The sequence below is a fragment of the Pogona vitticeps genome, chromosome 2 (assembly GCF_051106095.1).
Source record: "Pogona vitticeps strain Pit_001003342236 chromosome 2, PviZW2.1, whole genome shotgun sequence".
Classification (NCBI taxonomy): Eukaryota; Metazoa; Chordata; class Lepidosauria; order Squamata; family Agamidae; genus Pogona; species Pogona vitticeps.
In genome coordinates, this window is record NC_135784.1 from 52,861,648 (window position 1) to 52,888,649 (window position 27,002).

General features: G+C 39.4%; 1 protein-coding gene across 1 annotated transcript in view; it reads left to right on the top strand.

Annotated features, from left to right (window-relative positions):
- Positions 1-27,002, top strand: part of ITPR1 (inositol 1,4,5-trisphosphate receptor type 1) — a 272,527-nt gene that overhangs the window by 89,050 nt on the left and 156,475 nt on the right. Inside the window, exons 5-15 of the mRNA XM_072989461.2 lie at positions 7,597-7,683; positions 9,032-9,190; positions 12,617-12,715; positions 14,593-14,676; positions 14,914-15,060; positions 16,664-16,759; positions 17,238-17,282; positions 20,738-20,892; positions 24,357-24,456; positions 25,740-25,900; positions 26,748-26,889. Of these exons, the coding sequence (XP_072845562.2) occupies positions 7,597-7,683; positions 9,032-9,190; positions 12,617-12,715; positions 14,593-14,676; positions 14,914-15,060; positions 16,664-16,759; positions 17,238-17,282; positions 20,738-20,892; positions 24,357-24,456; positions 25,740-25,900; positions 26,748-26,889 (1,275 nt within the window). The remainder of the gene's footprint in view (positions 1-7,596; positions 7,684-9,031; positions 9,191-12,616; positions 12,716-14,592; positions 14,677-14,913; positions 15,061-16,663; positions 16,760-17,237; positions 17,283-20,737; positions 20,893-24,356; positions 24,457-25,739; positions 25,901-26,747; positions 26,890-27,002) is intronic.

Genomic DNA, 27,002 nt, shown 5'->3' on the forward strand with positions numbered 1-27,002 from the left:
TTTCATATATAGAATAATAACCTGTCAGATTAGTAAAACAGCTATATCAGAACTGAGTTTAGTTTAATAGGCTAATCACTCATATTTGGAGACGTACTTAAATTGCTTTATTTAACTAAAACAATAACATTGTATAGAATACATAATCTTGCATCTGCTTAAATATTTATGTCGATGTTTATTAAGTGAAGTGATTAAACCATTTTAAAAAACCACCTTCCAAACTGTCTTGAAACCTAGCATTTAAGGTACAGTAAGAACCCTCTATCCGCAGGATCAGAATCCACTGATTCACTTATCCGCTGTCTTAAAATGCTAAACCCCCCCCCCCAAATAGTATTTATATGTATTCCCACTCTGTATTTACCAGAAAGTGCCAGTAGGTAGATCTAGAGACCTGCAATGTATTGCGTTTGCTACATCTGCATTTTTCAGCATCTGCAGGGAGGCTCAGAACCGATTCCTCATGGATACAATGGGCCTACTGTAATGTGTTCATTGTTTGTATATAGATTTTAAGAAGAGCAATGGGTTTAAGGTCTTTTCCTGAACTTTGTTTATTTTATACCATTTTTACTATGAAAAAGTTGTCTTGGATAACTTGGATTAATTGAATTAATTTACCAAATATGTAAATATTGCAGGAATATACAGCCTCATGCTCTATTTCATGCTGAATAACCTTTGAACTTTCATGTATCTTAAATAAAAAAACTATTGTTAGATAGATTTTTCTTTCAAAAGCATTTTGTTAAAATAAAAATGATTTAAAATTTAAAAATTGATGTTTTTATTTTTGTTTTTATTTTAATAATTGATTTTAATCCACCCTGCTTTGAAATGTGTTGCCCTGCTCCCCATTCCTACAAATTCAGGATCATGGCTTCCTTTATTGATCCAGTCTCTCTCATATTTCATCTTCTCTTTTCCTGCTGCCTTCAACTTTCCCCCATTATTGTCTTTTCCAATGAACCTTCTCTACTTTCTGTGATGCGTGCAAAGAATGATAGCATTAGTTTAGTCATTTTTATTTCTAGAGAGAGTAGGACCCCCTTTTTTGTCCTTCTGGAAGTTCATGGTATCTGTAAAATTATCCTCCAACATCACATTTCAAATGAACTAATTTTTCCCCCAGTTAGGAATACCATAGTATGGATGATCATTATTGCAAACAAACAAACAAATATACCATAATAGCTCATATGGCAAATCATAGAATTAATGAGTTGGTAGGGGCTCCTACGGTCAATAAGTCCTAACACTCGAACAGTGTATGAAACTCAGCATTGAAGATCGTGGACAGAGAACAATCTGGCCCCTATCTATCAAAAATTGCTACAAAGAGAATCTATCAGCTTCTGAAGTAGTAGTTTTGTTGAAATCCTTCTTGTAATTTATTTATTTATTTAATTTATTTAATTAATTTATATGCCGCCCACTCTACCCAAAGGTCTCTGGGCGGCTTACAACAATTAAAATTCAACACAATAAAATATACAATGATTAAAATACGATTAAAATACCAATTAAAATTTAAATTGCCATCATCAAGACCCACAGTTAATGTTATTTCAATTAAAATCCTTCTGGAACAGGAAGGTTTTGACCTGGCGCCGAAATATCATCAGTGTTGGCGCCAGGCGAATTTCAGTTGGGAGGGCGTTCCATAGTCTGGGGGCAGCTGCCGAGAAGGCCCTTTGTCTACAAGCCATCCCTCTTACCTCCTTGAGGGATGGCTCTTTCAAAAGGGCCCCCTGGCTAGATCTTAATAGCCGGGTAGGCTCATATGGAAGGAGGCGGTCCTTCAAGTATCCAGGGCCCAATCCGCTTAGGGCTTTATATGTCAAAACAAGCACTTTGAATTGGGCCCGGATAGCAACTGGTAACCAGTGTAAATTGTACAGAATCGGCTTGATGTGCTCTCTGGCGGCCCCACCACTCACCAGCCGCGCAGCTCGATTCTGGACCAGTTGCAGTCGCCGGACCGTCTTCAAAGGCAGCCCCACGTAGAGCGCATTGCAATAATCAATACGAGATGTTACCAGTGCGTGTGTAACTGTCATGAGACTCCGCTCGTCCAGGTAGGGCCGTAGCTGGTATAATTTCCGCAGCTGAAGGAAGGCGCCCCTGGCCACCGAGTCCACCTGAGCTTCCAAGGTTAGACTGGGGTCCAGGAGCACCCCCAAGCTGCGGACCCTGTCCCTTAGGGGGAGTGTAACCCCATTCAGGACAGGGAAATGGCCCTCCAACCTGTCCGGCGAAGCACCCACTAACAGCACTTCCATCTTGTCTGGATTGAGTTTCAATTTATTAACCCTCATCCAGTCCATTATCAGGTCCAGACACGAGTTCAGCACAGAAACCGCCTCACCTGGATTGGTGGAAAACGAGAGGTAGAGCTGAGTGTCATCAGCATATTGCTGACTCCTCAGCCCAAACCTCCTGATGACCTCTCCCAGCGGTTTCATGTAGATGTTGAACAGCATGGGGGACAGTATTGAGCCCTGAGGAACCCCATGACATAACTGCCATGGGGCAGAGCAACTGTCCCCCAGCACCAACCTCTGGACACGGTCAGCCAGGAAGGAGCGGAACCACCGTAAAACGGTGCCCCCAACTCCCAACCCAGCCAGCCTATCCAGAAGGACACCATGGTTGATGGTGTCGAAAGCCGCTGAGAGGTCCAGGAGTATCAACAGGGTCACACTCCCCCTGTCTCTCTCCCGGCAAAGGTCATCATACAGGGCGACCAAGGCAGTCTCTGTACCAAAACCCGGCCTGAAACCCGATTGAAATGGATCCAGAAAATCCGTATAGTTCCTTAATCCACTGCTTAAGGTTCTAATGCTTTGGAGATGCGGGTAATGCAGAAAGATTGCTCCATCTTCTAGTGACTGTCTTTCAAATTTTTGAAGATGGCAAGCATATCATTCTCGGTCTTCTCTTCAACAGGCGAAACATTGTTGCAAAGTAAAATAGTGACGTATTTCTATTTGATTGTTTGTATTTCAAATATTCCTCCTGGCATTGCTTGAATCATTCTCTCATGTACAGTCATTTTCAGTGTGTTTTCATGGAAAGCTGGCTGGCTCGTTCAGCAGTACCCCCAGAAGGAATGTTTGTCTTGGGATGCATTGTGTAACCAGAGAAAGATGTCTTTCTTCCAAAGTTGAGTCTCCTTATTCTTTCATAGTGCACTTTAGGCCAACATTTGGGCTCATATTCAACCCAAAAGTTCAGCCAATGTCTGTGTATGTGGGAATGATTCCTAAAATGGTTGCAAAGACTTGGTACCAGCCCACAGTCGATCTATACATAGCACTTGTGTTCATCATCCCGGCTTTTAGATACTTGTCTAGCCACCAGATTTAATAACATTCCTGAGGAACTATACCTGGTTTCAGGTTCTTGCTGTTTTCAAACAAACGTTTGAATGCATCCAGAAAGCTGTTTGGTTTCCAGCCAGATTTCCGTTGTGGGTGGGATCTGACACTGTCCTTCTACTGTTACCACTGTTTCTTTCAGGAAAGCTAGGAGGAACCATTGGCCTTCTCTAGACAGTCTTTGGTATCTACTCAGAAACTGCCCCTGAAGGCTGCAAAGCTTTCCGAAGCCACCTTTTAGGTGGCATGGAGGGTTTCTGGAGGGGAGGGAAAGAACATCCTGTCCTGCCGGTGGTTATCTGTTGACACAGTGTTGGACTTGACTCAGAACAGGCAGCTAACTATTGTGTGTACATCTGCCCGCCTTCCCTTATTCCCCTTTTCCTAGCAGGCCTATTTCCATTTCCATTCTCTTTCCCTTATTTTCACCTCTTATCCATATAGTAGAAAAAGAAATAAAAAAAGACAACATTGGTGGTGTATTTAGCGGTACATCTACTTATCTCGGGGGCACATCTGCTTTTAAAATAAACTAGTATGTAAGCAGAATTAGTTAAACATCAGATCTTTAATGTTTTTTATATTTATTCACAAATAGTTTAGAAATAGATTTGCTTCAGAGAATGTCTAAAGGACAGGAACAACAGGAATTCTTATCGACTTATTTATTTTGTTTATTGCTGTTCAGCATTGACCAAATTCCTCGTGAGGAATAAGCTGATAATAGAGTGATAGATTATAAATCAAAATCAGTTTTGGTTCCAGTTTTGATTCTAGATAGATAATAGGAAGCACTTTTTTACTTGAAGCGTATAATTAACTTTGAGAATCTGTTATGTCCATCTGCGTGGAGGTAGGGATGTGAAGAAGTTTGTTAGTCTGTTTAGAAATGGATTCTTTGACTGCTGTTAGAATTATTGCCCTCAATGCAAGAGTGAGACAACAGGAAACTTAGGAGCAGAGGTATCATGGAATATACATTGTGCACATATTTCTAGCATTTCTCTCCGTTTGCACTGAAAGTGCACTAAAGCACTATAATCTCATCCCATGCTTCTACTTTTGTTATAGTCCATGTATCAAGGTAGAAGTTAATGTCTTTTAATATTTTGCACATTTGGAGTTATCAGCAAAAGTCTGTCTTGCAGATAAGGCCATTTTCTCTACGAATGACCCAAAGAATCTCTCTGTCTTACAGCAAGGAATTTTTTTAAACGTTTTCCCATTCATCATGCAAGGACAAACCATATCACAGTTTACATCCCTATGTAATGATGACTATAAAATAGACAGAGAGACTTGTACAAACAGCTCTTACTCAGTAATTGTGATAGTTGAATGAAGTTTCCAGATGTACTTGTGATCATGTGTTTGTGTGTGCATGTTTGAGAGAGAGGGGGAGAAAGAGAAACAAAGTCAGAAAGAGATATTGTGAACAGGAATATAGGAATACACTCCGGAGGATCTCTTTTCTTAGTTTCACTTGGCCAGCCATATCTTCCTGGAGGATATTGTAACATGTTACAGGCTTAAGCAGGACAAGGCACTAACTGTCTTCCTCCTCCCCCCACTCCCCAGCTAGTTTTCTTTGCCAGTTGACATCCAGCCTTTTGTGGTTCCTGGAATACTAGCGATCTTAATGTTTATTGGACTGTTTCCTCCACAGCTTTGTCATTATCCTGATACTAAAATTTGTATACTGAGAAATCCTAAGTCTGTAGAAACTATTGCCATATTTGGTGAGCGCCATGCTTCCCTCCCAAACTGATAGGCATTCGGTCACCTGATCTTGTCAGTAACAATGACTGCTACGAAGGGGTGCAGCAAGGTTTTGCCTTAACCCCCACCCACTATTAGCAGATAAGTGAACAGCATCCTTAACATCTTTTATTATAGTACTCCTTAGGGATTTCACAGGCTGAGAGGGAAGAGTTTCAGAAGGGGGAGGAAAAAGAACACTTCATCAGCCTCAGGCTTTCTGTTGCTGTAATGTAAAGCACTGGAGTCCTGCCATTTAAGACACCTGTTCCATTTTATAGTTTTAATGTTCAGAGGGGAGGAGAAGAAAGGTCCAGTTCTGGCTAGGAAACCATTGGAAGAAAAAAAAACTGAGGAATGGCAACAAAACTTGGGGCGGGTAGTGCCTCTCTTCAGGGCTCCAAGTGCCCACTGCCTCCCGCTCCCGGCCATATACAGTAGGCAGCAGTCTTTCCCACCTTCACTCCGAACTCCAAGGGAGCTGTTTTGATTCTAAACTGATGCCCAGTGTCAGTAACGGACTGGATGAGGACAGCAAGTCAGAGCCTAATCCAGACAAAAAGAGAAAGAGCACTGATTAGTTAGGGAGTAGGGATTCAGCCTGTGGTGGATGGGATTATACAGTACTCTGCCTGAAATCTCAGATTTGCATCTTGTGAGCATATCTGGATTCAGGCCTGATCCTAGATGTATCATGTTTTGGCAAAGGCTCAGAAGACTTTTGCACAGAAAAAGCCAAGTGTGTCTGCTCTTCCCATTCTTACTCAGGCTCAATTTTTATCTGGCTCCCAGTGACACAGGACTTAGTTGCATCCCTTATAGTGCTTTATATGGGGTTTCTTTGAAGAAAGTGTGGAAGGTTCAGCTGGCCCCAAATGCTGCAGGCAGATTGTTGACTGGCTGGTTGCAGGGAGCTTATACATCTTGCTTTACAACAGCTCCAATGGCTACTGAGCCATTTGAAAGTGATGGTTATTATGACTGAGGCCCAGGCCACATTTCCCAATATGAGCGACTCCATGTTTTCCCATCCCCACAGGAACATTGTGAGGACGTGACAGAGGGCCTTGAGAGTAGCTTCTCCCAGACTGTGAATCCTCCTTTTGCAGAAAACTAGGTTGGTTCTTCCCCCTTATCTCTCTGCTGCCAGGCAAAACATCAGATAGGCCCTGGCAACTGAATAGACTGAAGAGAAAAGATTCTTTTAAAATATGTTTCCCTCCTCCTCCTTTTTTAAAATCTCTTTCATGAGTGTGTGCTTTTTGTTTGTGTGTTTCTATGCCTTCCATTCTTTTGGTAAGTCATCCTGTATCCCTAAATTTGGAGATAGGTAGAACTTGTTTAAAAAATGGAAGTGGAAAGAGTCACTCAGTATTCCATGCCAGCTGAATGTTCAGTTCTCAGTGTCCTGTTTTGGGACTTTCCCCCAGTTTTTCTCCAGTTTTCTGTGAGAGGGGGCTTCTCTACTGCATTTTACAAACATTTCTCAATGTCTGTGCTCATTTCCATCCATCGACAGCTTTCACTTCCATCCATTTTAAAATGTCTTTGCAGTGTTTACCAGGAAATGTTCAGTCCAGAAAAAGAAATTATTCCATGTATCTCTTCCTTTCCTCCCGTCTAAATGTCTAAAGGGTCTCCCTTTGTGGTTAGTTAGTATTATGTGTAATTACATTTTTACAAGGCTGTTTTGGAGGGTTTTTCCGTCTTAAATGATTTGTTTTCTATACCTTTTTTGGGCGTCTGCAAACGCTGACATTAACCCACATCTGCTGAGACCTCCTCTTGTACACAAGAGATACTGTTTTGGGAAGACTGGAATGAGAAAGAATATTCACATCTGGTATTTATGCTGCTGCTACAGTACATGCATCTGATAAATCAAAGAAATCTTTACAACTTTGCTTATGTACCTGTATGTTGTTGGAAATAAAAATTGGGGAAATTAAGGATGTTGGATTGTTATTTGAATATTTTTGAAGATTCAGTGATTGGTCAAGACTACAGTATGTCTCCTTTAGCATAATACAGATTTCTGAGAGAGTAGCAGATGGTGGATGCTGTTCACCCAGATGACAGCCAAGATCATTCTGAAGTTTTCCTTTATTTTACTGTTTTTAATGTAGATTTCTAGAAAAGCAGAAAAAGGAAGTTGGAAAAGACAGTGTTAGGTTGGAACATTTTGGATTAAAGTGTGCTTGTCACTGTAAATAGAAATATGCCATAGTCCTACATGGTGTACCCTTGACTTCTGTTATGAAATCAAATATTTTCTCTTCCATCTCTCCAGCTTCTCACTATTCCTGGTCTCCTCTTCCCTGCACTCAATATGATATTCCTTAAAACAGAACAGATTAATCTTTTCACAAAGTCAAGCAATTTGTTGCATTTTTTCTTCTATCTTTACTTATCAGCACATAATTTTTCCCATTTCTTTTTTCTATGCTTGCTTTAGCATGCTGCAGATTTGGAAAAGAAGCAGAATGAGACAGAAAATAAGAAGCTACTTGGTACAGTTATCCAGTACGGCAATGTTATTCAGGTATGCTGTGGCTGTGCTCAAGAAGTGTGGATTTGAACTTCAGAGACGTAGGCTAAAATCCCTGCCAAGCGCTGAAATGTACTGAGAGGTCTTGGCTTCTCACCAAATTTAAGCATATTATTTTTGGGGCTGTAGGAAGGATAACTGCAGTACTAGTACAATGCTTTTCCACTGATAAATAACATTGTTTAAAGCATTGTTCCCATTATTGGATCCCCAGATGTTATTGAACTGTAACTCCCAGAAGTTCACCACTATCTCTGATGGCCAGGATTTCTGGGAGTTGCAGTTCAAGAATATCTGGGAATCCAAGGTTGGGAGCCACTGCTATAAAGCACCTCAAGTAGTAAATTCCAGATACTGCTCTTCTGTAGACATTTACGTATAATGATGATAATGTGCCATCAAGTCACTTCTGACTTCTAACAATCTTTTTTGGGGTTTTCTAGTTAGAGAGTACCCCTTCTTCTGGGGACACCCTGGGACTGTGCAGCTTGCCCACAAAGGCCACACCGGGTGGCTCTTCTGGGATTAACGGTGGGAAACCGAACCCCCAACCTCTGCTTCCTAAACCATTGAGCTATCCAAGCTAGCTACATTCATTCATTTATTCGTTCATTCAATTTTTATACCACCCGTTTGGTGAAAAGCCACTGCCCTGGGCAGTTTACAACAAAGTGAAAAAACTGGCCACCTTACCAACTAGCAAACAGTAAAATTAAGATTTAAATACAATAACAAAATAACAAAGGATAGCAACAATAAAGCTGTGTGGCAATAATAAAAGTAGATGATACAACTGAGGGTCAACAGAGGACTATTGAAGGGGAAGAGTATTATACATGTAGACATTTTTCCATTGATTCATTACAGTTATACCTCACCTTTCCTCTCACAGGTTCAAGGTAGTGTACATGGCTCCCCTCTGCCCTCTTTTACAACAACTCTGTCAGGCAGCTCAAGAGAATACAATATCTAGCTGAAGGTCATCTGGTGAATTTCACGGATCAGTGGGGACTTTCACTTGGAACTTTCCAGTTCCCCACATCCAGCTCTCTCTATCTATGGACCTTATTCCTTCTGCCATGGAGAAATGTGGGAAAGGTGCCAAGCTGTGCAGTAAGCCCCACTAATTAGAATTGTTATAGGATGTTATCCATTGATCCTTATCAAGGGAATGGTCTTTGTTTACAACCCAGCTGTGAACAGCACAGGAATTTTTAAAGCAGGAACGAATTACATTGGTAATTGGATGAATATGGCACATAACAACAATAGAATGAAGAATGTTTTATGAAGCCTTGTCATTAGTGACCCTTCTCATTTTCTTTGTTTCACTATATTTCAGCTTTTGCACTTAAAAAGCAACAAATACCTAACGGTAAATAAGCGGCTTCCAGCTCTTCTAGAGAAGAATGCTATGAGGGTGACCCTGGATGAGGCTGGCAATGAAGGCTCCTGGTTTTATATACAGCCATTCTACAAGTTGCGTTCCATAGGAGATAGTGTAAGTTTGCAGGACTGTCAAGAGAAAAATAATGGCGTACGATATTGAAAAGTTATTCATCTCCAGCTTACTTACTTGTGATTAATTAAATACATAGTAGCTTATATAACGCACTTGTTTCCTTTTCTCTCTACCCTTTTTTTGCCGGATTGAAGAGAGTGGGAGGTGAATTTCTATGGAAACAAATGTTTTGGAAACAAAGAACAGTTTTAAAGACTGGAACAGTAGCAATTTAAATCTTCACTGACTTTCAAATGCTAGCAAAACACAAAGTTGTTTTGTTAACTTAACAAAACATAACTATATTAAGATTTTTTTTTTTGGTTTACTGAATCAACAGGGGTTTTGGCTCCAAACCATAAAGTAACTGGGAAACTAATGAAAATTTACATTTATATTTAATGCAGTATGAAAAGGCACACTACAGTTAATTAAGTGCCTTGGGACTTTCTTCATGGCTTTTTAGCAACCAATTAATAGGGCGACCTTTCCATTAAAGGGAGTAGTCCTTTTTTGTTTTTAAAGTTTATTTAAAAGATGTCTATTCCATGCTTCATCAGACTGTCCATAAATGTGTAGAAAAAAAGAAGATAAACTAGGAGGCTTTATCTGAGCATTTCAAGTGATACAGGTAAATTTAAAATAAGTTCTAAAAGCTGGAAGAATAAAATGTATTTTGCCTGGTACTGCCCTGAATCCAAATGCTAGCCCCAACTATAATAGTGAATTAATGGGATTTACATGGGTTACGGTCATTCATATTCCAGCAGGTGATTCAGTGAATCCACTCTAGTTGGGATTGACAGTTGGATTTATGCTAATTAAAGGAGGATAGTGTTGCCAACTGTGGTTAAACCGCAGAAGCCTCTGTGCTGCAAGGTCAGAAGACCAGCAGTCGTAAGATCGAATCCAAGCGATGGAGTGAGCTCCTGTCGCTTTGTCCCAGCTCCTGCCAAACTAGCAGTTTGAAAGCATGTGAAAATGCAAGTTGATAAATAGGTACCACCTTGGTGGAAAGGTAACGGTGTTCCATGTCTAGTCGCACTGGCCATGTGACCACGGAAACTATCTATGGACAAATGCTGGCTCTATGGCTTGGAAACGGGGATGAGCACCACTCCCTAGAGTAGGACATGACTGGACTAAATGTCAAGGGGAATCTTTACCTTTACTTTGTGTTGCCTACAGGCAGTCATCCATAGGGTTGTTCAGAGACAGTGTGCTGACACTGAGATTGTGCACTTTCTACTTGCCACCTGCCTTATCATGGAAGGTGGGGACTGCTGGCTGGGTGCCAACTCCCAACAAGTACGTGGCGTTTGCCTTTGCAGAAGCTTAGAGTCAGGGTTTGGATATTGAAGCTACAAGAGCACTCTGTTGGTGAAAAGAAACCTTGGAGCCCAAGATAACAAGTTAAACAGATTCTCTTATCAGGCAGCTTCAAATCCTCCCTTTTAATAAGCAAAATAAAGATGCAGAGAGTTTAGGAAAAACAGAGAGAGAGTTTGATAAGAACTTATAATATATTCAGACTTCATATATCAGCGCAGATCAGAAATATATACATGGTATTATATTATATTATTTATTTAACTTATATGCCCCCCCCCGAGATCTTTGGGTAGTGTGGGTGGCATATAAGTTTAAATAAATAAATAAATAAATAAATAAATAAATAAATAAATAAATAAATAAATAAATAAATAAATAAATAAATAATATACATAGCTTGTGCATAAATCACTTATAGCAACATAGACATTCAAAGAAGTAAAAACCACCAGACTCACTACTGTGTGGCAGTGTGCGGTTCCTACTCTTCTGCTTATGTAGTACAGTGGACCCTTGACTTACAGACGGTTTGACTTACAGACTTTTTGAGTTACAGACTTCTCTGGCCGCAAAATTTAGGTTTGACTTGCAGCCTGAGAATTGACTTACAGACCAGAAAAAAACCAAAATGGAACAAAAACGGCCTGTTACGGGATTAATCGGTTTTCAATGCACTGTAGGTCAATGGAGACTTGACCTACAGACTTTTTGACTTGAGAACCGCCTTCCAATACGGATTAAGTTCTCAAGTCAAGACGCCACTGTAGGAGCAACCTATCATAATAGACAAAGCAGCTGAAAGTGGTTAACAAGCACTACCTAAGATTGTTCCAGCTGCATGTCATCAGTCAACCATTTTACATTGGCTTTTACAGGCATGACTTTGCATTTGTCATCCATCTTACATTCCCTCTGCAATATTAAATTTAACCCCTTGTTTACATGTTAGGAACAAATCCTGATAGGGACACCTGAGAGGAAAAAATCGACTTCACTTCCGTTATCAGGTTCCTTAGCCAGGGGTGGGAAACATATAGGTGCTCAGGTGATTCTGAACTGTAACTCCTATACCTCCTCATCATTGGCCACTTAGTTGGGATTGGTAAGAACTGGAGTTGCATAACTGGGACCAGATTATTTCTGTGAAGGAAAAGCTACAGCTGCTTTACTATCTAAAGCCACTTTTTGCCTCAGAGGCAGCCAGGTCTTAGCAATAAAACCTTATTTAAGAGATGAGAAAGCTGAACACGTTCCATATGCATTGCCTCCAACGCATTTTTGGTATCACCTGGCAGGACAAAGTTCAAAATAGAGTAGTCCTAGATCAAGCTGGAATTTTTAGCATGTATACATTACTGAAACAGCAACGTCAACGTTGGCTCGGGCATGTTGCAAGAATGGCTGATGGTCGGATTCCAAAAGATCTCCTGTATGGAGAATTAGTGCAGGGAAATCACCCCAGAGGGAGACCACAGCTGCGATACAAGAATATCTGCAAGCGGGATCTGAAGGCTTTAGGAATGGACCTCAACAGATGGGAAACCTTGACATCTGAGCGCTCAGCCTGGAGGCATGCGGTGCATCATGGCCTCTCCCAATTTGAAGAGACCCTCGCCCAGTAGGCTGAGGCAAAGAGGCAATCACGAAACAGCAAAATCAGGAAGCTAGACGGGACACAGATTGTATTTGTCCTCAGTGTGGAAGGGATTGTCAATCTCAAATTGGCCTTCTCAGCCACACTAGACGCTCTTCTAAGTCCTCCATGCAGAGCACGATACCATAGTCTCTCGAGACTGAAGGATGCCTATGATGATGAAGAATGGCCAGGACTACAAGTTTGAATCTTAAAAGGGAAATACAACCTCTGTGTAGTGTATACAAGAGGGTTTTGGCCATTGTTTCATTATGTGTGTGTCGTATGCAATATCAATCCAATCTTAAAATTTTAATGGCCTGAAAAAAATATAACTTCAGTAACCTTCTAATAACCCTGAAAGCACTAATACCAATGGAGGGAGCACTACTGAGCAGCATCTTTGCATTTATTCTCTGTGTTTCATGTCAACCAGGGCATCTAAATGTTTTTTTTTACAGGTGGTCATAGGGGACAAAGTGGTCTTGAATCCTGTCAATGCCGGCCAGCCACTACATGCCAGCAGTCATCAACTTGTAGACAATCCGGGTTGCAATGAAGTAAGTCACAAAATCCAAACAAAGTATTTGACTTACATGTTGATATTACAGAGGGGTTCTCAGAATTATAGGAATAATTTATGCACTATATGTGAGAAGCAAAAATAATGTTTAACCTCTTGTTTCATAAGACACCAGACCATTCTGAACACACTGATCTCATGTAATTTTAAAACTGGGCAGGGTCAGATGATGATAATGACGAGGGACCACTCTCCAGGTGGGAAGCAATCTTGCCTGAAACTTCAGAGATTGGTTGCCAGTCAAATTTGGCAATACTGACCAATGCTCTGGATGAGCATAGAGCAGTTCCCTATGATTCTGTGACAGTACCCACCACTAGCAATAATCTCTTCATAGAGCATTTTCAGTTGGACCCATTTCTGGAGAAGTTAGTGTATTAGGATTCAGCCCCAACAAGATTTTGATCTGAGTCTCATGGTCTAATTCCATCCTTATATATTAAATTGTTTGTCAAGATTATCGCTGGCACAGAAGGTTCAACACAAATTAGCCAGCCACACTACTATAACTTTCCTGGTGTGGATAATTCCCGGGTGGGAGAATGGGGTATGTGCTGATGGCTGGGGAAAATCTACCTGCCTGGTCCTTTCCTGACACTCTAAGCCACCCTGACTCCCTAGGGAATACCAACAAACACATTAATTTGCACACCAACCTTGCCAGGTAGGAAAACCCAAAAAAAAAAATCCGTAAACACAAAAGGATCTAGTATTTGCCTGAGGCAAGATATGGCTTTAGTACCAACAAAATCCTCTACTACTAATGTGAATATTTTATTATTTTATTGATGGTGTTGCAAAAAGTCAAGACAAAACTAAAGTTCAAAGCAGTTTTAAAACTCAATTCAGAAGGCTCAGAAGCAATAAAAAAATGTGAAGCTAATACTTATTTAAAGGGTGGCAATTCAAGAAAAGTTCAAGAATAGTTCCCAGAGAAAAAATTAAAGTTAACTATCCTGTGCTTACAATATAGCAGAAATGTAACATAGTTCAAGAGTATATACAGCATAACTGTTTCCTTACAGAAGCTAAGCCAAAGTAATCAATTTCTCTATGCCATTTTTATACTCATCATCCATATTTTCAGACATTTCAAAGGTGGTTCAACAATCAGATTCTTAATTATCTTGAACCTTCTAGAAGGGAGTAACTTTTATTTCAAGTAGCTTCACTCATGCTGTTCTTTCCCCTTTCCGTTTGATTCAACTGAAGCCAGTTTCACTTAATTGAAGTACCAAGAGGAGAAGCACTTATGACTTTGTTCCTACCAGATAAGATCAATCTGCTAATTGTCTTCTAATTAACGAGCAGTTCTTTCTCCTTCCTTTCCACTTACCTCTGACATGCCAACAACCTTGAATTTTACATGGCACCTGAAACCTATGAATTCCTCTCTTGCCAGTTTCTGGACAATTGTGAATCCCCTTTGCATTCATTTGGTCCAGATCAGAGTTATTTTTTGGACTGGGTCCCAGAACACCCTAACCATTAGCCATTTTTGCGTCATCATTCTTGAGAGGTTGCTACAGAAGACTCTGTACAGATGAGTATTCTTGGCTTCTTAAACCATAGTTTTGTGGTGGGAATGAGATGTGGCATTGTTTGCTCTTATCAGATGTTCCTTTCTTCTGCCAGCCTTAACCGTGTTAGCAGACTTTGGTGGAGGAAAGAACAATGGTTAACATTAACCATGGCTAACACTGTTTTCCATATGTTCAATACACATTCCTCCTTCAAAGCTTAAAATAGCTATAAAATAGATTCAAAAAGAAATGAACAATGGAATAAAAACACTTTATGAGATTTCATTGTTTCTTTGTGTTCTTCTTTTAATTGTGATCACTTTTTTGCCAGGTGAATTCAGTGAACTGCAATACAAGCTGGAAAATAGTTCTCTTCATGAAATGGAGTGATAATAAAGACGATATCCTAAAAGGGGTAAAGTGAACAATGCACCTTATTTATTTATTTATTTATTTATTTATTTATTTATTTATTTATTTATTTATTTATTTATTTATTTATTTATTTATTCCTTCCTTCCTTCCTTCCTTCCTTCCTTCCTTCCTTCCTTCCTTCTATCTAGTGCCATGCCACTACTCTGGGCACTTGTTACTTAATTTAACAAATCATGGTTGAGCTTCTTACTGATTGCCTTTCTTGTTATTTTTGCAGGGTGATGTAGTAAGGTTGTTCCATGCAGAGCAGGAAAAATTCTTAACGTGTGATGAGCACAGAAAAAAGCAGCATGTCTTTCTAAGAACTACTGGGAGGCAGTCTGCTACTTCTGCAACAAGCTCAAAAGCTCTGTGGGAAGTTGAGGTAAAGAGGTTAACGGTGTTTCTTCAAATGAGATTATAATCATTGCTGCCTTTCTTCAAAACGCTGATGAAAAGTCCGTTCTGTCTCTAAAGAGCCAACTACCCTGAAATAGCTATTTCTCCTGCTATTCTGTCTGATTTTTTCCCCACTTAGAAACGCCAAGTAGATCTGTAAAATCATGGCAGGGTGTTCCAAATCACAGAATATTTGTTTTTGTTTTAGTCAATTAGTTTATTTGTGTGCTGTCTTTTCAGAATAAGTTTTAAATACATACTGTTTTGGGAACCTAAATTGTTAACCAAAATTATTTTATTGGGAAGAGAGAACAAATAAGGGATTACCTTATGCTCCCCAGAAAAATTAGTTTAAAATAGTTGGAGGTGATAAACTCCTAGCTAGAGCTAAGAAGACCTCAATAAAGCAGAAAGGAATTGTTCTGTTAATTTCAGAAGAAAATCTTCAGTTCCCATCCTCTTCCTAGAAGTTTCTCAAACTTTCTCCTGATTAAATCTTGTTTGTTGCAGAGGATTAAGCGTTTTGTTATTTAAAAGTTTTGGTGGCTTAAATCTGGGGAAAAATAGTGATTGACCATTAATTATCAGAGAATTACAGGGCCACAATTCTTGCTGCCTCATTAAACTAATTGCAAATACATTGTTAAGAAATGGCAGCTATAAATGAAAAGGCTCTTGTCAGAGGAATTAATTTTTTAGTGAATTTACATTTGACCTTGGAAGAATTAACAATATTTTATGAAATAAATTTGAAATATATGTTTACCATGTTTTAACTGGTTTGTATCTCTGTTTCAGGCTGGGAATTCAAGTACATTGTAAAATTAATTTTATGCAAGGAATAATACTTAATGACGAGAAAAGAAATTTCAAAATTTAATTATAATGAAACCTTTTATGTGGTCTACATATATTGTGTTTATATCACTTCCATGTACATTATATAATATGAATATGTTGCATAATATTTCCTTTTATTCATTTGTTTTTACACATAATTTCTACATATTTTAGCAAACTTTATGTATTTTCAAATTCCAGTGAAGTATTCTAATACTGAAATCGGGGGGTGGTGGTGGAATGGGACACGGAAGGAAATTAGTTTATTAGACTTTTTTTGCCATTACCCTTTCTACTTTGACCATACTCTCTTGGGAGACCAGCCTCCAAACTGCTAGCACATCTGAAAAATTGCCCAAATTGCTAAAAAAGCATTCTTACTTCCATCTAGGACAATGTTCTGTGTTCACACATTAAATCTAATTACAGGCAGACATAGCTTTACTTTCATGTTGAAGGTGTCCTGTTATATTTTGACTGGGAAAAGTGTTTTATCCTTTTGTGGTTTTGCAATAGCTGTTTAAATAATATTCTTGTTAATAATTTCCCTTTCTATTACCCATTTGTATTGTTCCGTAATTTTGATTATATATTGATTGGTAAGCATGTAGAGAAATCAAGGCTTAATTATTGATGAAAGGGCTCCTAGTTGGTGGTGGTGCTTCATGATCCAGTCTATAGTGAGTGAATAGAATTTCCAGAAGAGTAGACCCTGAGAGGTCTTTGTGTCTCTTTTTATTACTTTACAGGTAGTACAACATGACCCTTGTCGGGGTGGTGCAGGATATTGGAACAGTCTTTTCCGGTTCAAACATCTTGCTACTGGACACTACTTAGCTGCAGAGGTATGTGCCGCAAGGAGAGCAGTTGAGAACAATTTTTCTACTTTTTGCTTACCCTCTTCCCATCCACTTGCCCTCTTCCCAACTCATGATTTCATTCATGGGAATGAAATTATGAGTTGAAAATCATGACACTAGAAATCTTAAAAATCCTAATAAGGATTTATTATCTTTTTAAATCTTATCTAAAAATTGATTAAGAGATCCGTACATCTCAAACAAAATGTTAAGTATTAACCTGTTTTAAAACTTGATTTTACTGAAATATTTGGTTCTCATTTCCAGGTTTAGACGGTTTATTTTTTATTTTATTTTTGTGAGTAGATGCCAAAGAACAATTGTGATAGAATATCTTAAATGTCTGTGTGGTCTTTCTGCAACAGAATAAAATTAATTGTGATTGGTAGTTTAGTCTTTGGCCTGGGTGAAAAGGCTAGGTTTTTTCTTTTTATTTTGACCGCTTGTGATTCTCTTCCATCAGGTAAATCCTGACTATGTGGAAGATTACCAGGAATGTCAGTCCTCAGTAAGTATAGGCAAGAGTACTCTCCTGCCTCTTTTCAAGGGATTGTTGACAAGTGCTCAAATTATTGGGCAAAAATATGGGGGAATTTTTAAAGAAACCACAGGCTCCTTCCCTGTCTCCAGAATGTTGCCAAACGATACCGATATACTCCTAACATTTTTAAAGACTGTCTGCGTGCAGCCGTCAGCACAAATGGTAAGAGGGTTCAGCTCTCTCTGTCCCTCCCCTGTAATCTGAGCACTAAGGTCAACACAAGCCCTAGCATCATCTTGATTGGCAAGCATGTAGACAAATCAAGGCTTAATCACTGATGAAAGGGCTCCTAGTTGGTGAAGGATTTAATGTGGTGCTTCCTAATCCTGTCTGTTATGAGTGAATAGTGTGAATTGTGCCCACATTTCTGGTCACTGTAAATTGTATCCTCTGACACCATCATCCTGCACTCCCATGCTGCAAAACCATCACCCTGCACTCCCATGCTGCAAAATCATTCTGTCTCTTGACAGCAGTGGGGAGGTCTCTCTCTAAACACTGGCTGAAATCTAGTAGTAAAGCACAGCTAGAATAGGGCTAACAAATCAGTGTGGATTTAGAGAAATCAACTATGCTATGATCTCCACTGCTTTAAAGGACCTACTCAAGTTGTGCTTTGCTGCCTTTTTTTCAGCCAGTATTTCTTTAAAGAAAAACAATAGAGTGAAATTGGAAGCACTTTGTTACCCTTGCATACAACAATATCCATATATATATATATTGGTTGTAGAACAGTAAGCAGGCATCCTCTTATGCAAGCACAATAATCCAGTTAATAGTGCTTTTCATTTCACTGTTTAGTCTGGGCGAAGGTTCAGGCTGTGGTTTCTGGAGGACAACAGGACTTACGTAATTCTGCCATCACAGCTATAGTGGGCTACATGAAGGAGTGCATCCTCTGAGTGACACTGAAAGGAATGTAATGGTGAAAAGTAGGAAGTGAACATCACCTTGCCAGGTGTTGAGTGGCACAGCTTCTAACGTAGTACCTTAATTTAACTAATTATTATTTTTTGTGCCAGGCTCTGAAGCAGAGCATATCCTGTACAAATGAGGAATGGAATAAAACAAAATTCTTTTTTATGAGGAGAGGTTCTTACAAACTCTAAACAATTGGAATTGAGGCACAATAACTAAAGTTGGACGACTGGGGCTGCTTAATATGCACAAGGCATTTGGTGAAGAAGGGTGCCTCCCACTGATGATACTGTGCATGACAATTCATGCAGAGCTGTCTGTGGCTGGAAGAACATGGTTTCCTTGCCAGTGCTGTATATACTCTTTTGGATCTTTAGTCAGGGGTTACTCACAGTTTGTCATTTTATTGCCCAGCCCAGTTTAATTTCAGAAGTGACAGTTAGACTCTGTCCCTTCCTCTTTTCCTCCCAGTAACCAAACAGAAGATTTCAAAGGTTCCACTTTTGTTTCTTTTGAACTCTTCCTCTTGTTGTGCCTATGTTGTGGGTTGTGGTTTACTTGTAACTTTGGCCACTTTCAGAAAATCAGCTTCATCAACCACCGTTTGAGATTAGCTTAGTTTCAAGGGAACTGTAGTGACAAACTATATTCCGGTCTAAAGGCAACTGGTGTTCAAGAAAAACTGACAGCATGTTCTCTTCCAGCTGAACAGGAGAAAGAGGAACCAAGGTTTGGATCTAAGGCTCACTCAGGTCTGTCTACATCATGCTAAATTGTATTTTAGTGTGATGTGAGAAAACAGCCAGTGCCTCAAGCCCTAACTTTGTTGTTACATATACAACTAATTTTGCTTTGGTCATGGAGGAAAAGAACTCAACGATATTCCAACCACCTTAGGGGCGCTGAATAAAGCATTGTACAACAAATCATTAAACAAATATGCCTCTTTGACATGAAAACTGATGATGAGAAATTGTGCAATGTGCGCTATTCTATCCCTGTTTTCTTTCTTCTTGCCACCAGATGGCGAAATTAAACCACAGTCGAGTCCAATGTTAGGCAAATTAGCTTTCTGAATACAAAAATATACCTGATTATAAGACATGACGAGGATGTGCGTAATTATTTTGGATCATAATAAACACTTTGGCCAGCATCACATTGCTCAGAACAATGCACCTACAGAAAACCATAGAAGAAGGTTTGGGTTTTTTAGGCAATTTCTGGGCTGGCCATCCTGTGATCAATTGTGCATTCGGACAATTGGCTATGTGAAATAGTCCAGAAAATAGTTTACTCCACATTGACAGGTGCCCACTTATATTCTACAGATCCAACAGCATTCTGGCCATGGTAAAATAAAATATTGGAGAGCCAACCAACAACGTATCCATTACCATACTTCATTGTATTTTCGTGCAAGGACATGTGGGCAAAATATGTGTAGATAATCCAAACTGTGTAGTGTTTATTTTTCCCTGTTTCATCCATACTGTGCAAGAAAGGTGTGTGATGTTGAGTCTAAATTTCCATTTTTCCCCTCAGATCTTCATTTCTTGTTAGATGTTCATGTCTTGCTAGATGTTTCTGATTTTTCCTGATTGAGTTTGCTCATTTGTTTGTACAGTATTTTACTTTTTCTCGGCTCAGAGTGATACTAACCATTCCTTTCCTGTGATTTATGAATTAAAAAACAAAAACCAACATTGGTTACATTGTGTTGAGTTGATTATGTAGATTTGCTCATTCTTCATATTTTCCATAGATGGTCTCCGGGTGAAAGAGTTTCAGGGGATTCAGGATCACCTCTTAGATGGTGGGACATTTGCAGTCTTGCTCATCATGTGTTTGCAACCACAGATATTGCTCCATCCTGGGTGTCAAAAATGTTACATTTTTGTATCTAGCATTGTTTTCTTGCCATCTAAATTTCTCACAAGAACAATTCAGATTACAAAAAAAAAAATGATTTTTTTCCCCTTGCCCCACCATCGATATTTAATTTATATACAGTATATATATGTTTTATAATCAGCATCCATAATAATCATCTTACCAGTACTTGATTCTAAAAATTATTCATAATTCAAAATCATGTGTGCAAATGTATGGAAAGAACATCCTGAATCTTTTTCAAATAGCTGATAAAAATTATATTAAATACCTGTTTTACTCTGGCTGACGTAACTTGACAGCTTTCATTTTAACTGCTTCTTTTGCATAAAATTGTTACCAGCACTCCTCTGTACTGGGGCTTAGAGACTCTGGAAAAATCTAGATCATGGAGCGATGGCTTGGTGGTTTTCATTTATTTTTAACAGTCTTCTAACAGATCTGCCTAATCCTAGTAGTTTGTGATGTTTGTTCTCTTGTAGTGTCTGCGTCTTGTATTCAAAGTGGTCCAGCCAGAAAGCTCAGGGTTGGTTTTCTGTGTAAAAAACCCCACATTCCCATCTGGCAAGGCAACTATGCAAATCTGATTGAATTTGAAATTATTTCCACAGCTGGATCCTGACCAGGATGCAACCAGAAGGGGATTGCACAATACTCCAGAAAAGATGGCTTACTCTTTAGTCTCCGTGCCTGAAGGAAATGATATATCTTCCATTTTTGAACTGGATCCCACTACTTTGCGAGGGGGAGACAGCCTTGTCCCAAGGTATGGTGTCATAAATGATGACAGTGGAAACTTGTCTGCAACTTTTTACGTTCACTTTAAGTTTAAAATGGCAGCATGTCAGCAAGGCGGTCATAGGTAACTAAGGCGGAGGAAAGGATGTTTGCAGAAAAATACACGGACAAACCATACAAGCAAATTTAAGAGATTTTGTTTCTCAGTAGTACTTTCTTTATCTGTTTGTGGCTATGAACCTTTCTGCAGTTGGGAGGCCTTTCTCTGGTTCACCACCACCACCAAGAGAGAGACTGGGTTTATTGGGTAAACCTTTTCTGTGGCAGTGCTCCATCTGTGGAACTTTTGCCTAGGAAAGTTAGAGTGGCTCTGTTCTTCATTATTGAGTTCTGGGGGGGATTCCTATAGGGATTTTGTGGTGCAGTGGTTAAATTGCAGTACTGCCCTCAAGACTGCTCACAAAATGAGTTTGATCTTGGTGGGTTCAGGTAGCCGGCTCAAGGCTGACTCAGCTTTCCATCCTTCCAAGGTTGGTAACTTGAGTACCCAGCTAAGGGGGGGGGGGGGCAATATATAGCCTGTATAATTGAATTGTAAACCACCCAGAGAGTGCATTAAGTGCTGTCATAGGCATCCTTCAGTCTTGAGAGACTATGGTAATGTGCTCTGTATGGAGGACTTGGAACAGCGTCTAGTGTTTTGACGCTGTACGCGAAGCTGGAGTGTCCTCTCCAAGGCATGAAGCCTGGGTAAAATAATATGGAGGATAGTCTGTTACCCAACCAGCTAATCCCCTCTCTCCACGTCACTGAAATAGTCCAATGGAAAGGCAAGAGCCAATACAACTGATTCTGGCGATGTCACAGGTGTTGCCAGAAAGACACAAACTGCCTCTGGGACTCCGGCTCCAGATTTTGCCTTGAGGTTAACTCCTGAAGCCTTTTCCATCGGTGGATATAGCCACAAGGCAGTGTAGGTTAGAAGTCAGAGTTTTCCTTCTGCTAGATGGGCTGCCTTCCAGGACTGACAAGTCCCACCTACCCGGCCTGTTCCCTCATGGCATGGATGGCAATGGCGGCGCCTCAGTGGGGGGTTGAAATTGGAGTTTTCCTTCTCCTAGATAGGCTGCCTTCCAGGGCTGAATGAATGCTATGGGGCAGTATATAAGCAGCACATGTTGCTTTACCTTTTTGTTTTGGATGTTAAAATCTATTGTGTTCTATCTAGCTTCTCAGTATTTTTATTGGGTTCTAACCATGCTGTGTAACAAATTTCTTTCCTCTAGATTTTAGTCCTTGTGTTGTCAAGGCTTTCAAATTCTTTTTTAAAAATTATTTTTAAGTTGTGTTGATGGCCTTTTAAGGCCTAGAAAATGGCTTGTGCATTTATTAATGAATAAATGCCTCACGGGAGGCCTTTCTCTTGGTCTGACCACCTTCACTGGTGCATTTGGTGGGTACACAAGATCAGGTCTTCCCTATTGCTACTCCCAGACTTTAGAACTCTCTCCCTGCTTTGAATGTATTTTTGTATTGCTTGTGTGTTTTTTTAGTATTGTGTTTGATGCTTTTTAGCTTTAATGATGCTTGTTGGCTTTAATACTGTCTTTTAATGATGCATGTTGCTGTGAGTCCTTTTTAAGGAGATAGGAAGGTTAAAGGTACTTTAAACAAAAACAAACAAACAAACAAGAGGCCGAGTCCCTGTTTGTGTTTCAACAACAGGAAAGCCATTCACTCAGCATAGCAAGAAAGGAACAGAGAAGAACTCTTAATGGCTTAGAAGCTGATCACGGGACATAGCTTGCCCAGATGAATTTCTACATGTTGCATGAGTCAGCAGTGACTTGAAGACTAAAGAGTAGTTTTCCCCTTCCTCCCTGCCAGCTTTTTCCAGTGGGGATCAGCCAGCATTTGTTGATCTGTTTGGTATGGAAAATTATTCCCTGTCTTTCATTTAAAATGTTTCAAGGCCGCTATCATCATGAGAAAAACAAAGCAAAATCATCACAACCTAATAAATTATCAGCAGTGAAAAGAATAAGAGATAGCATGTAAAACAATGTCTGTTACGATTCAGGTGCAGGATTCTTAGCTTATGCTTGAAGCATGGCAAGCCCTGTGATGGAAGAGAGTTGATTTCCTATGAAACTATGTCACTGTCTTCTTAATGAAAGGAAATGCTATACCTAGACTCTGCATAGAATGATCTAGAAGTTTCAGCCACACCAACTCCCATAGAGTTTCTGTGATCAGGAAATTTGGAACTATGTAATCTACATTGTTCCAAATACAGATAATGTATTTTATCTGTTTTGAACACTTTATTTTGACTTTAATTTTATTTGATTTTAGAGACTATAATCAGTATCCTGTTTCTAGTTCCAGTTAAAAGTGGATCAAATATTATTTATTTTTTATTTTATTTATGTTATTTATTTATTGTCATTGTGAGTATATGCACATTACTGTATACCCATACAATGAAATTCACAGACATCCAGAGACCAGACACATGCACACACATAAAATTCCCCAAACACTCCCCACCCACTTAAAAAAAATCCTATTTAGTCATTGGATCTACACTAGTTGTGTCTAGTAACTAATAGGACTCTGGCCTTTTAAAATTTGATATATTTTTGATCACACTTTGAAAAACTCAAATTTTTGTTGAAATTTGATCTATATTTCAGAGTCCACTAGTTTTCACATTAAGTACTTTAGTGCTCTTTATTTTGTGGTGTTAAGTGTAATTAGATATGTCTGTTAAAAAGAGGATCCCATAATCTTCAATTGAAACCCGAGCAATAGAAAGAAGCAATTGTTGCCTTTCTATGAATTAATTTTATGACAAGTATTAAGGTCATTTTTTTAAAAAAGCAGTACAGTTAGGCCAGGTTTAAATTACAATAAAATCCTTAGAAACAACCAATAACTCATCAATTTTTAGAGATCGACATTGCAGTAAAATGTGGTTGATAGACAGAGACTTTAAATAATAATTAATTATTATTTATTAATAATTAATAAATTAATTAATTAGTATTAAGCGAAAAAGGTCTTCACAAATACAATATTTGTGAATTTAAGACAACCTGCATTTCAGATTGTTGGTGGCATAAATCCCTGCAGAATTTTAAAAGGGAAAGCTGTCACCGAGTAGTTGTTATATTGCTGGAATGAGGTTCATGTTCAAATCTTTATTAATGTGAGAAACTCACTGGTTGACCTTGTGCTGATAACTCTCTTTTGCAGCCTGAACGATCTCATATGGGTGTGGTAAGGGTAATGTGGTGAAGAGAGTCATGCACACCCCTTTAGGCTCCTTGGAAGAAGGAGAAAAGCAGAATGTAAACATGGCAACAATAGTAAAAACGGAGGTAGATTATTTGTTGTAGCAGGTTGTCTGTCTTGTTTGAAAAATATTGGAATTAAGAGGAAACTGTACAGCAAGTACCATTTAAATATAAATATTTTTGGTCTCTTTAGGAACTCCTATGTCAGACTTAGACATCTGTGCACAAATACCTGGGTTCACAGCACCAATATCCCCATTGATAAAGAAGAAGAAAAACCTGTGATGCTTAAAGTAAGTACTATAAATGTATCCTGTGGCCAAACTCCTGTTGCTTTATTGTTATTTAATCGTTAAGTTGCGTCTCACTCTTCGTGACCTCATGGACCAGAGCACGCCAGGCCCTCCTGTCTTCCACTTCCTGGGTCAAATTCATGTTGGTAGAAATTGTAACTTTTGGTCCATTCCTACCTGGAAAGCAAAGTGTTGTGTGTGCACACCTGCATCTTGAGAATCATGGCAGGAATGGTTTGTTTATTGAGGAGGAACAGACTGAAAGTTACAATTACGTGCTACGGTTACATGCAATCATACTCTTGTACCAGTCTGTTTGACTCATGATGCATGCAGTGGTCAAGGATTCAGGCTATGTCACCCTTCTTCTCCTAAATAGCTTTATTGGTTGCAAGAGAACATATAGCCCAGCATCCTTAGCACAAGATTACATGTAACCCTAACACCCTAAACTCACTTATAGAGTATAATATATAAGAAGCTAAGTAGGGTCAGTCCTGGTTAAAAGATCCACAAAGGATCTCCAGATAGGACAAGGGAAACATCCTGCTTGAAAACCCAGGTGAGCCTCTGTCAGTCAGAGTTCACAGTAGTAGGCTGTTTGGGTCAAAAGTGTGGCTCAGTAAAGCCTGCATCCTATTTGCCTATCTTTGACTAACAGAAACAAAACATCTTTTGGAAGGCTTGAGAAACAGGAGCACATTCTGCCAATCTTACTAGACAGCTCAGTGGTTTAGCCCTCTGGCTGCATAACCAGAGGTTGGAAGTTCGATTCCCCACTGTGCCTCTCTAGTAGGAGCTGGATCCATGGTGTCCCCCCCAGCTCTGCGGTTCTACAATTATTATATTTGTGTAGCAGCTTTAAGGCAAGATACATGGGGGATACTGATTCCTGTGCTAACTGCTAGTCTGCATAGCTACCTGTAGATTCAGCTCGGGTGTCTCAGCTTCCTTCTGCTCTCACAGCACTAATATTTTATGATTGTTAGAACCATTTCCTTTTCTCCTATTTCCTGCCTAGCCCTATAGCTGGGGAACACATTCACAGTTTCAGTATATGCTGACGGAGAACACAATTATTGCGAATCAGCATTTTCAGAATTTAAGGCTATTTGTTTCGCTTGTGCTGCGAGAAATAAAGAATATTACTTTGCCAGTTACTCTGTTCAGTATTCTGCATTTCCCATATAATTCTCCAACAAGTGTTTCTAAATTTTGAGTGTTGTTTGCTGTGTTCCTTTCTGCTATTTTGACTAAATGACCAAAATTGCTTTGACTTTAAGATTGGCACCTCTCCAGTAAAAGAGGACAAAGAAGCTTTTGCTATCGTACCAGTTTCTCCTGCAGAAGTTCGAGATCTGGACTTTGCCAACGATGCAAGCAAAGTCTTGGGTTCCATTGCTGGCAAGCTGGAAAAGGGAACAATAACACAGAATGAGAGGCGGTAAGACCTTCATGCAAACATTGTAGAGAAGTAAAACTTCTAAATCCACGAAAACATAGGGAATCAGAACAGACAACCTTTATCTCTAGTTCATCAAAATGAGGGCTAAAGTCTTGATGGGTATAAATGTTGATGATGTCATCAGTTGTGGATATTACCGTGTTTTTCGCTCCATAAGACGCACCTTTCCATAAGACGCACCAATTTTTAAGGAGAAGAAAACAGGAAAATATAATCTGTTTTCTTCACTCCATAAGATGCACAGACTTTCCAGCCCCCTGTTTTGCGGGGGAAAAGTACGTCTTATGGTGCGAAAAATACGGTAATCTTTAATTTAAAGTTTCCTATCCCAACCCAGCTTTATCAGGTTCTAAGTCTCCCTACAGATCTTTTCCAAGGCTTTAATGTCTGAAAACCACTCCTCGCAACCCCTATTCTGGATATTAAATGCTCACTTTCCCCTCCCTCATCCTGATGCTTCCCAAAGCTCTAGGTAAAAAAGGACTCCTAGTAAGAGTGGAAATCTGACTGTGGGAGGAGAAATAAGAAACTTCAAATTGAAGACAAAGGTCTGATTTCGATAATGTCATCAGCACTTACAACAGTGGAGTTGTGCGGGGGAATTTTAGCTGATGTTATTGTCTCCTTTGGTGACTGTTCAAAAAATACAACTTTGACTTTAAAATGTATTTCACAAGTGCAGGATTTTGAGGTACTTTGCTATACTTTGAATCTAAAAATTGCTTTCGCTTTTTTCCTTCACAGTTATTCAGTTGCTGAATATGCCATAGTGGGGCATATTCATATGATAATATTAAAAGCTAACTTTCAAAAATAAATGTTGTAGGTCTGTTACAAAGTTGCTTGAGGATCTGGTATATTTTGTTACTGGTGGAACAAACTCAGGTCAAGATGTCCTTGAAGTGATGTTCTCGAAGCCAAACCGAGAAAGACAGAAGTTGATGAGAGAACAAAATATTCTGAAACAGGTACAGTGAATTATATTTAATGAAAGAGACCCGAATGAGAGGGATCAATGCAAATGAAATGCCTAACGAGTCAGACCTCTCAGGATTAGGGACTTGAGGCTAGACATTGCTCT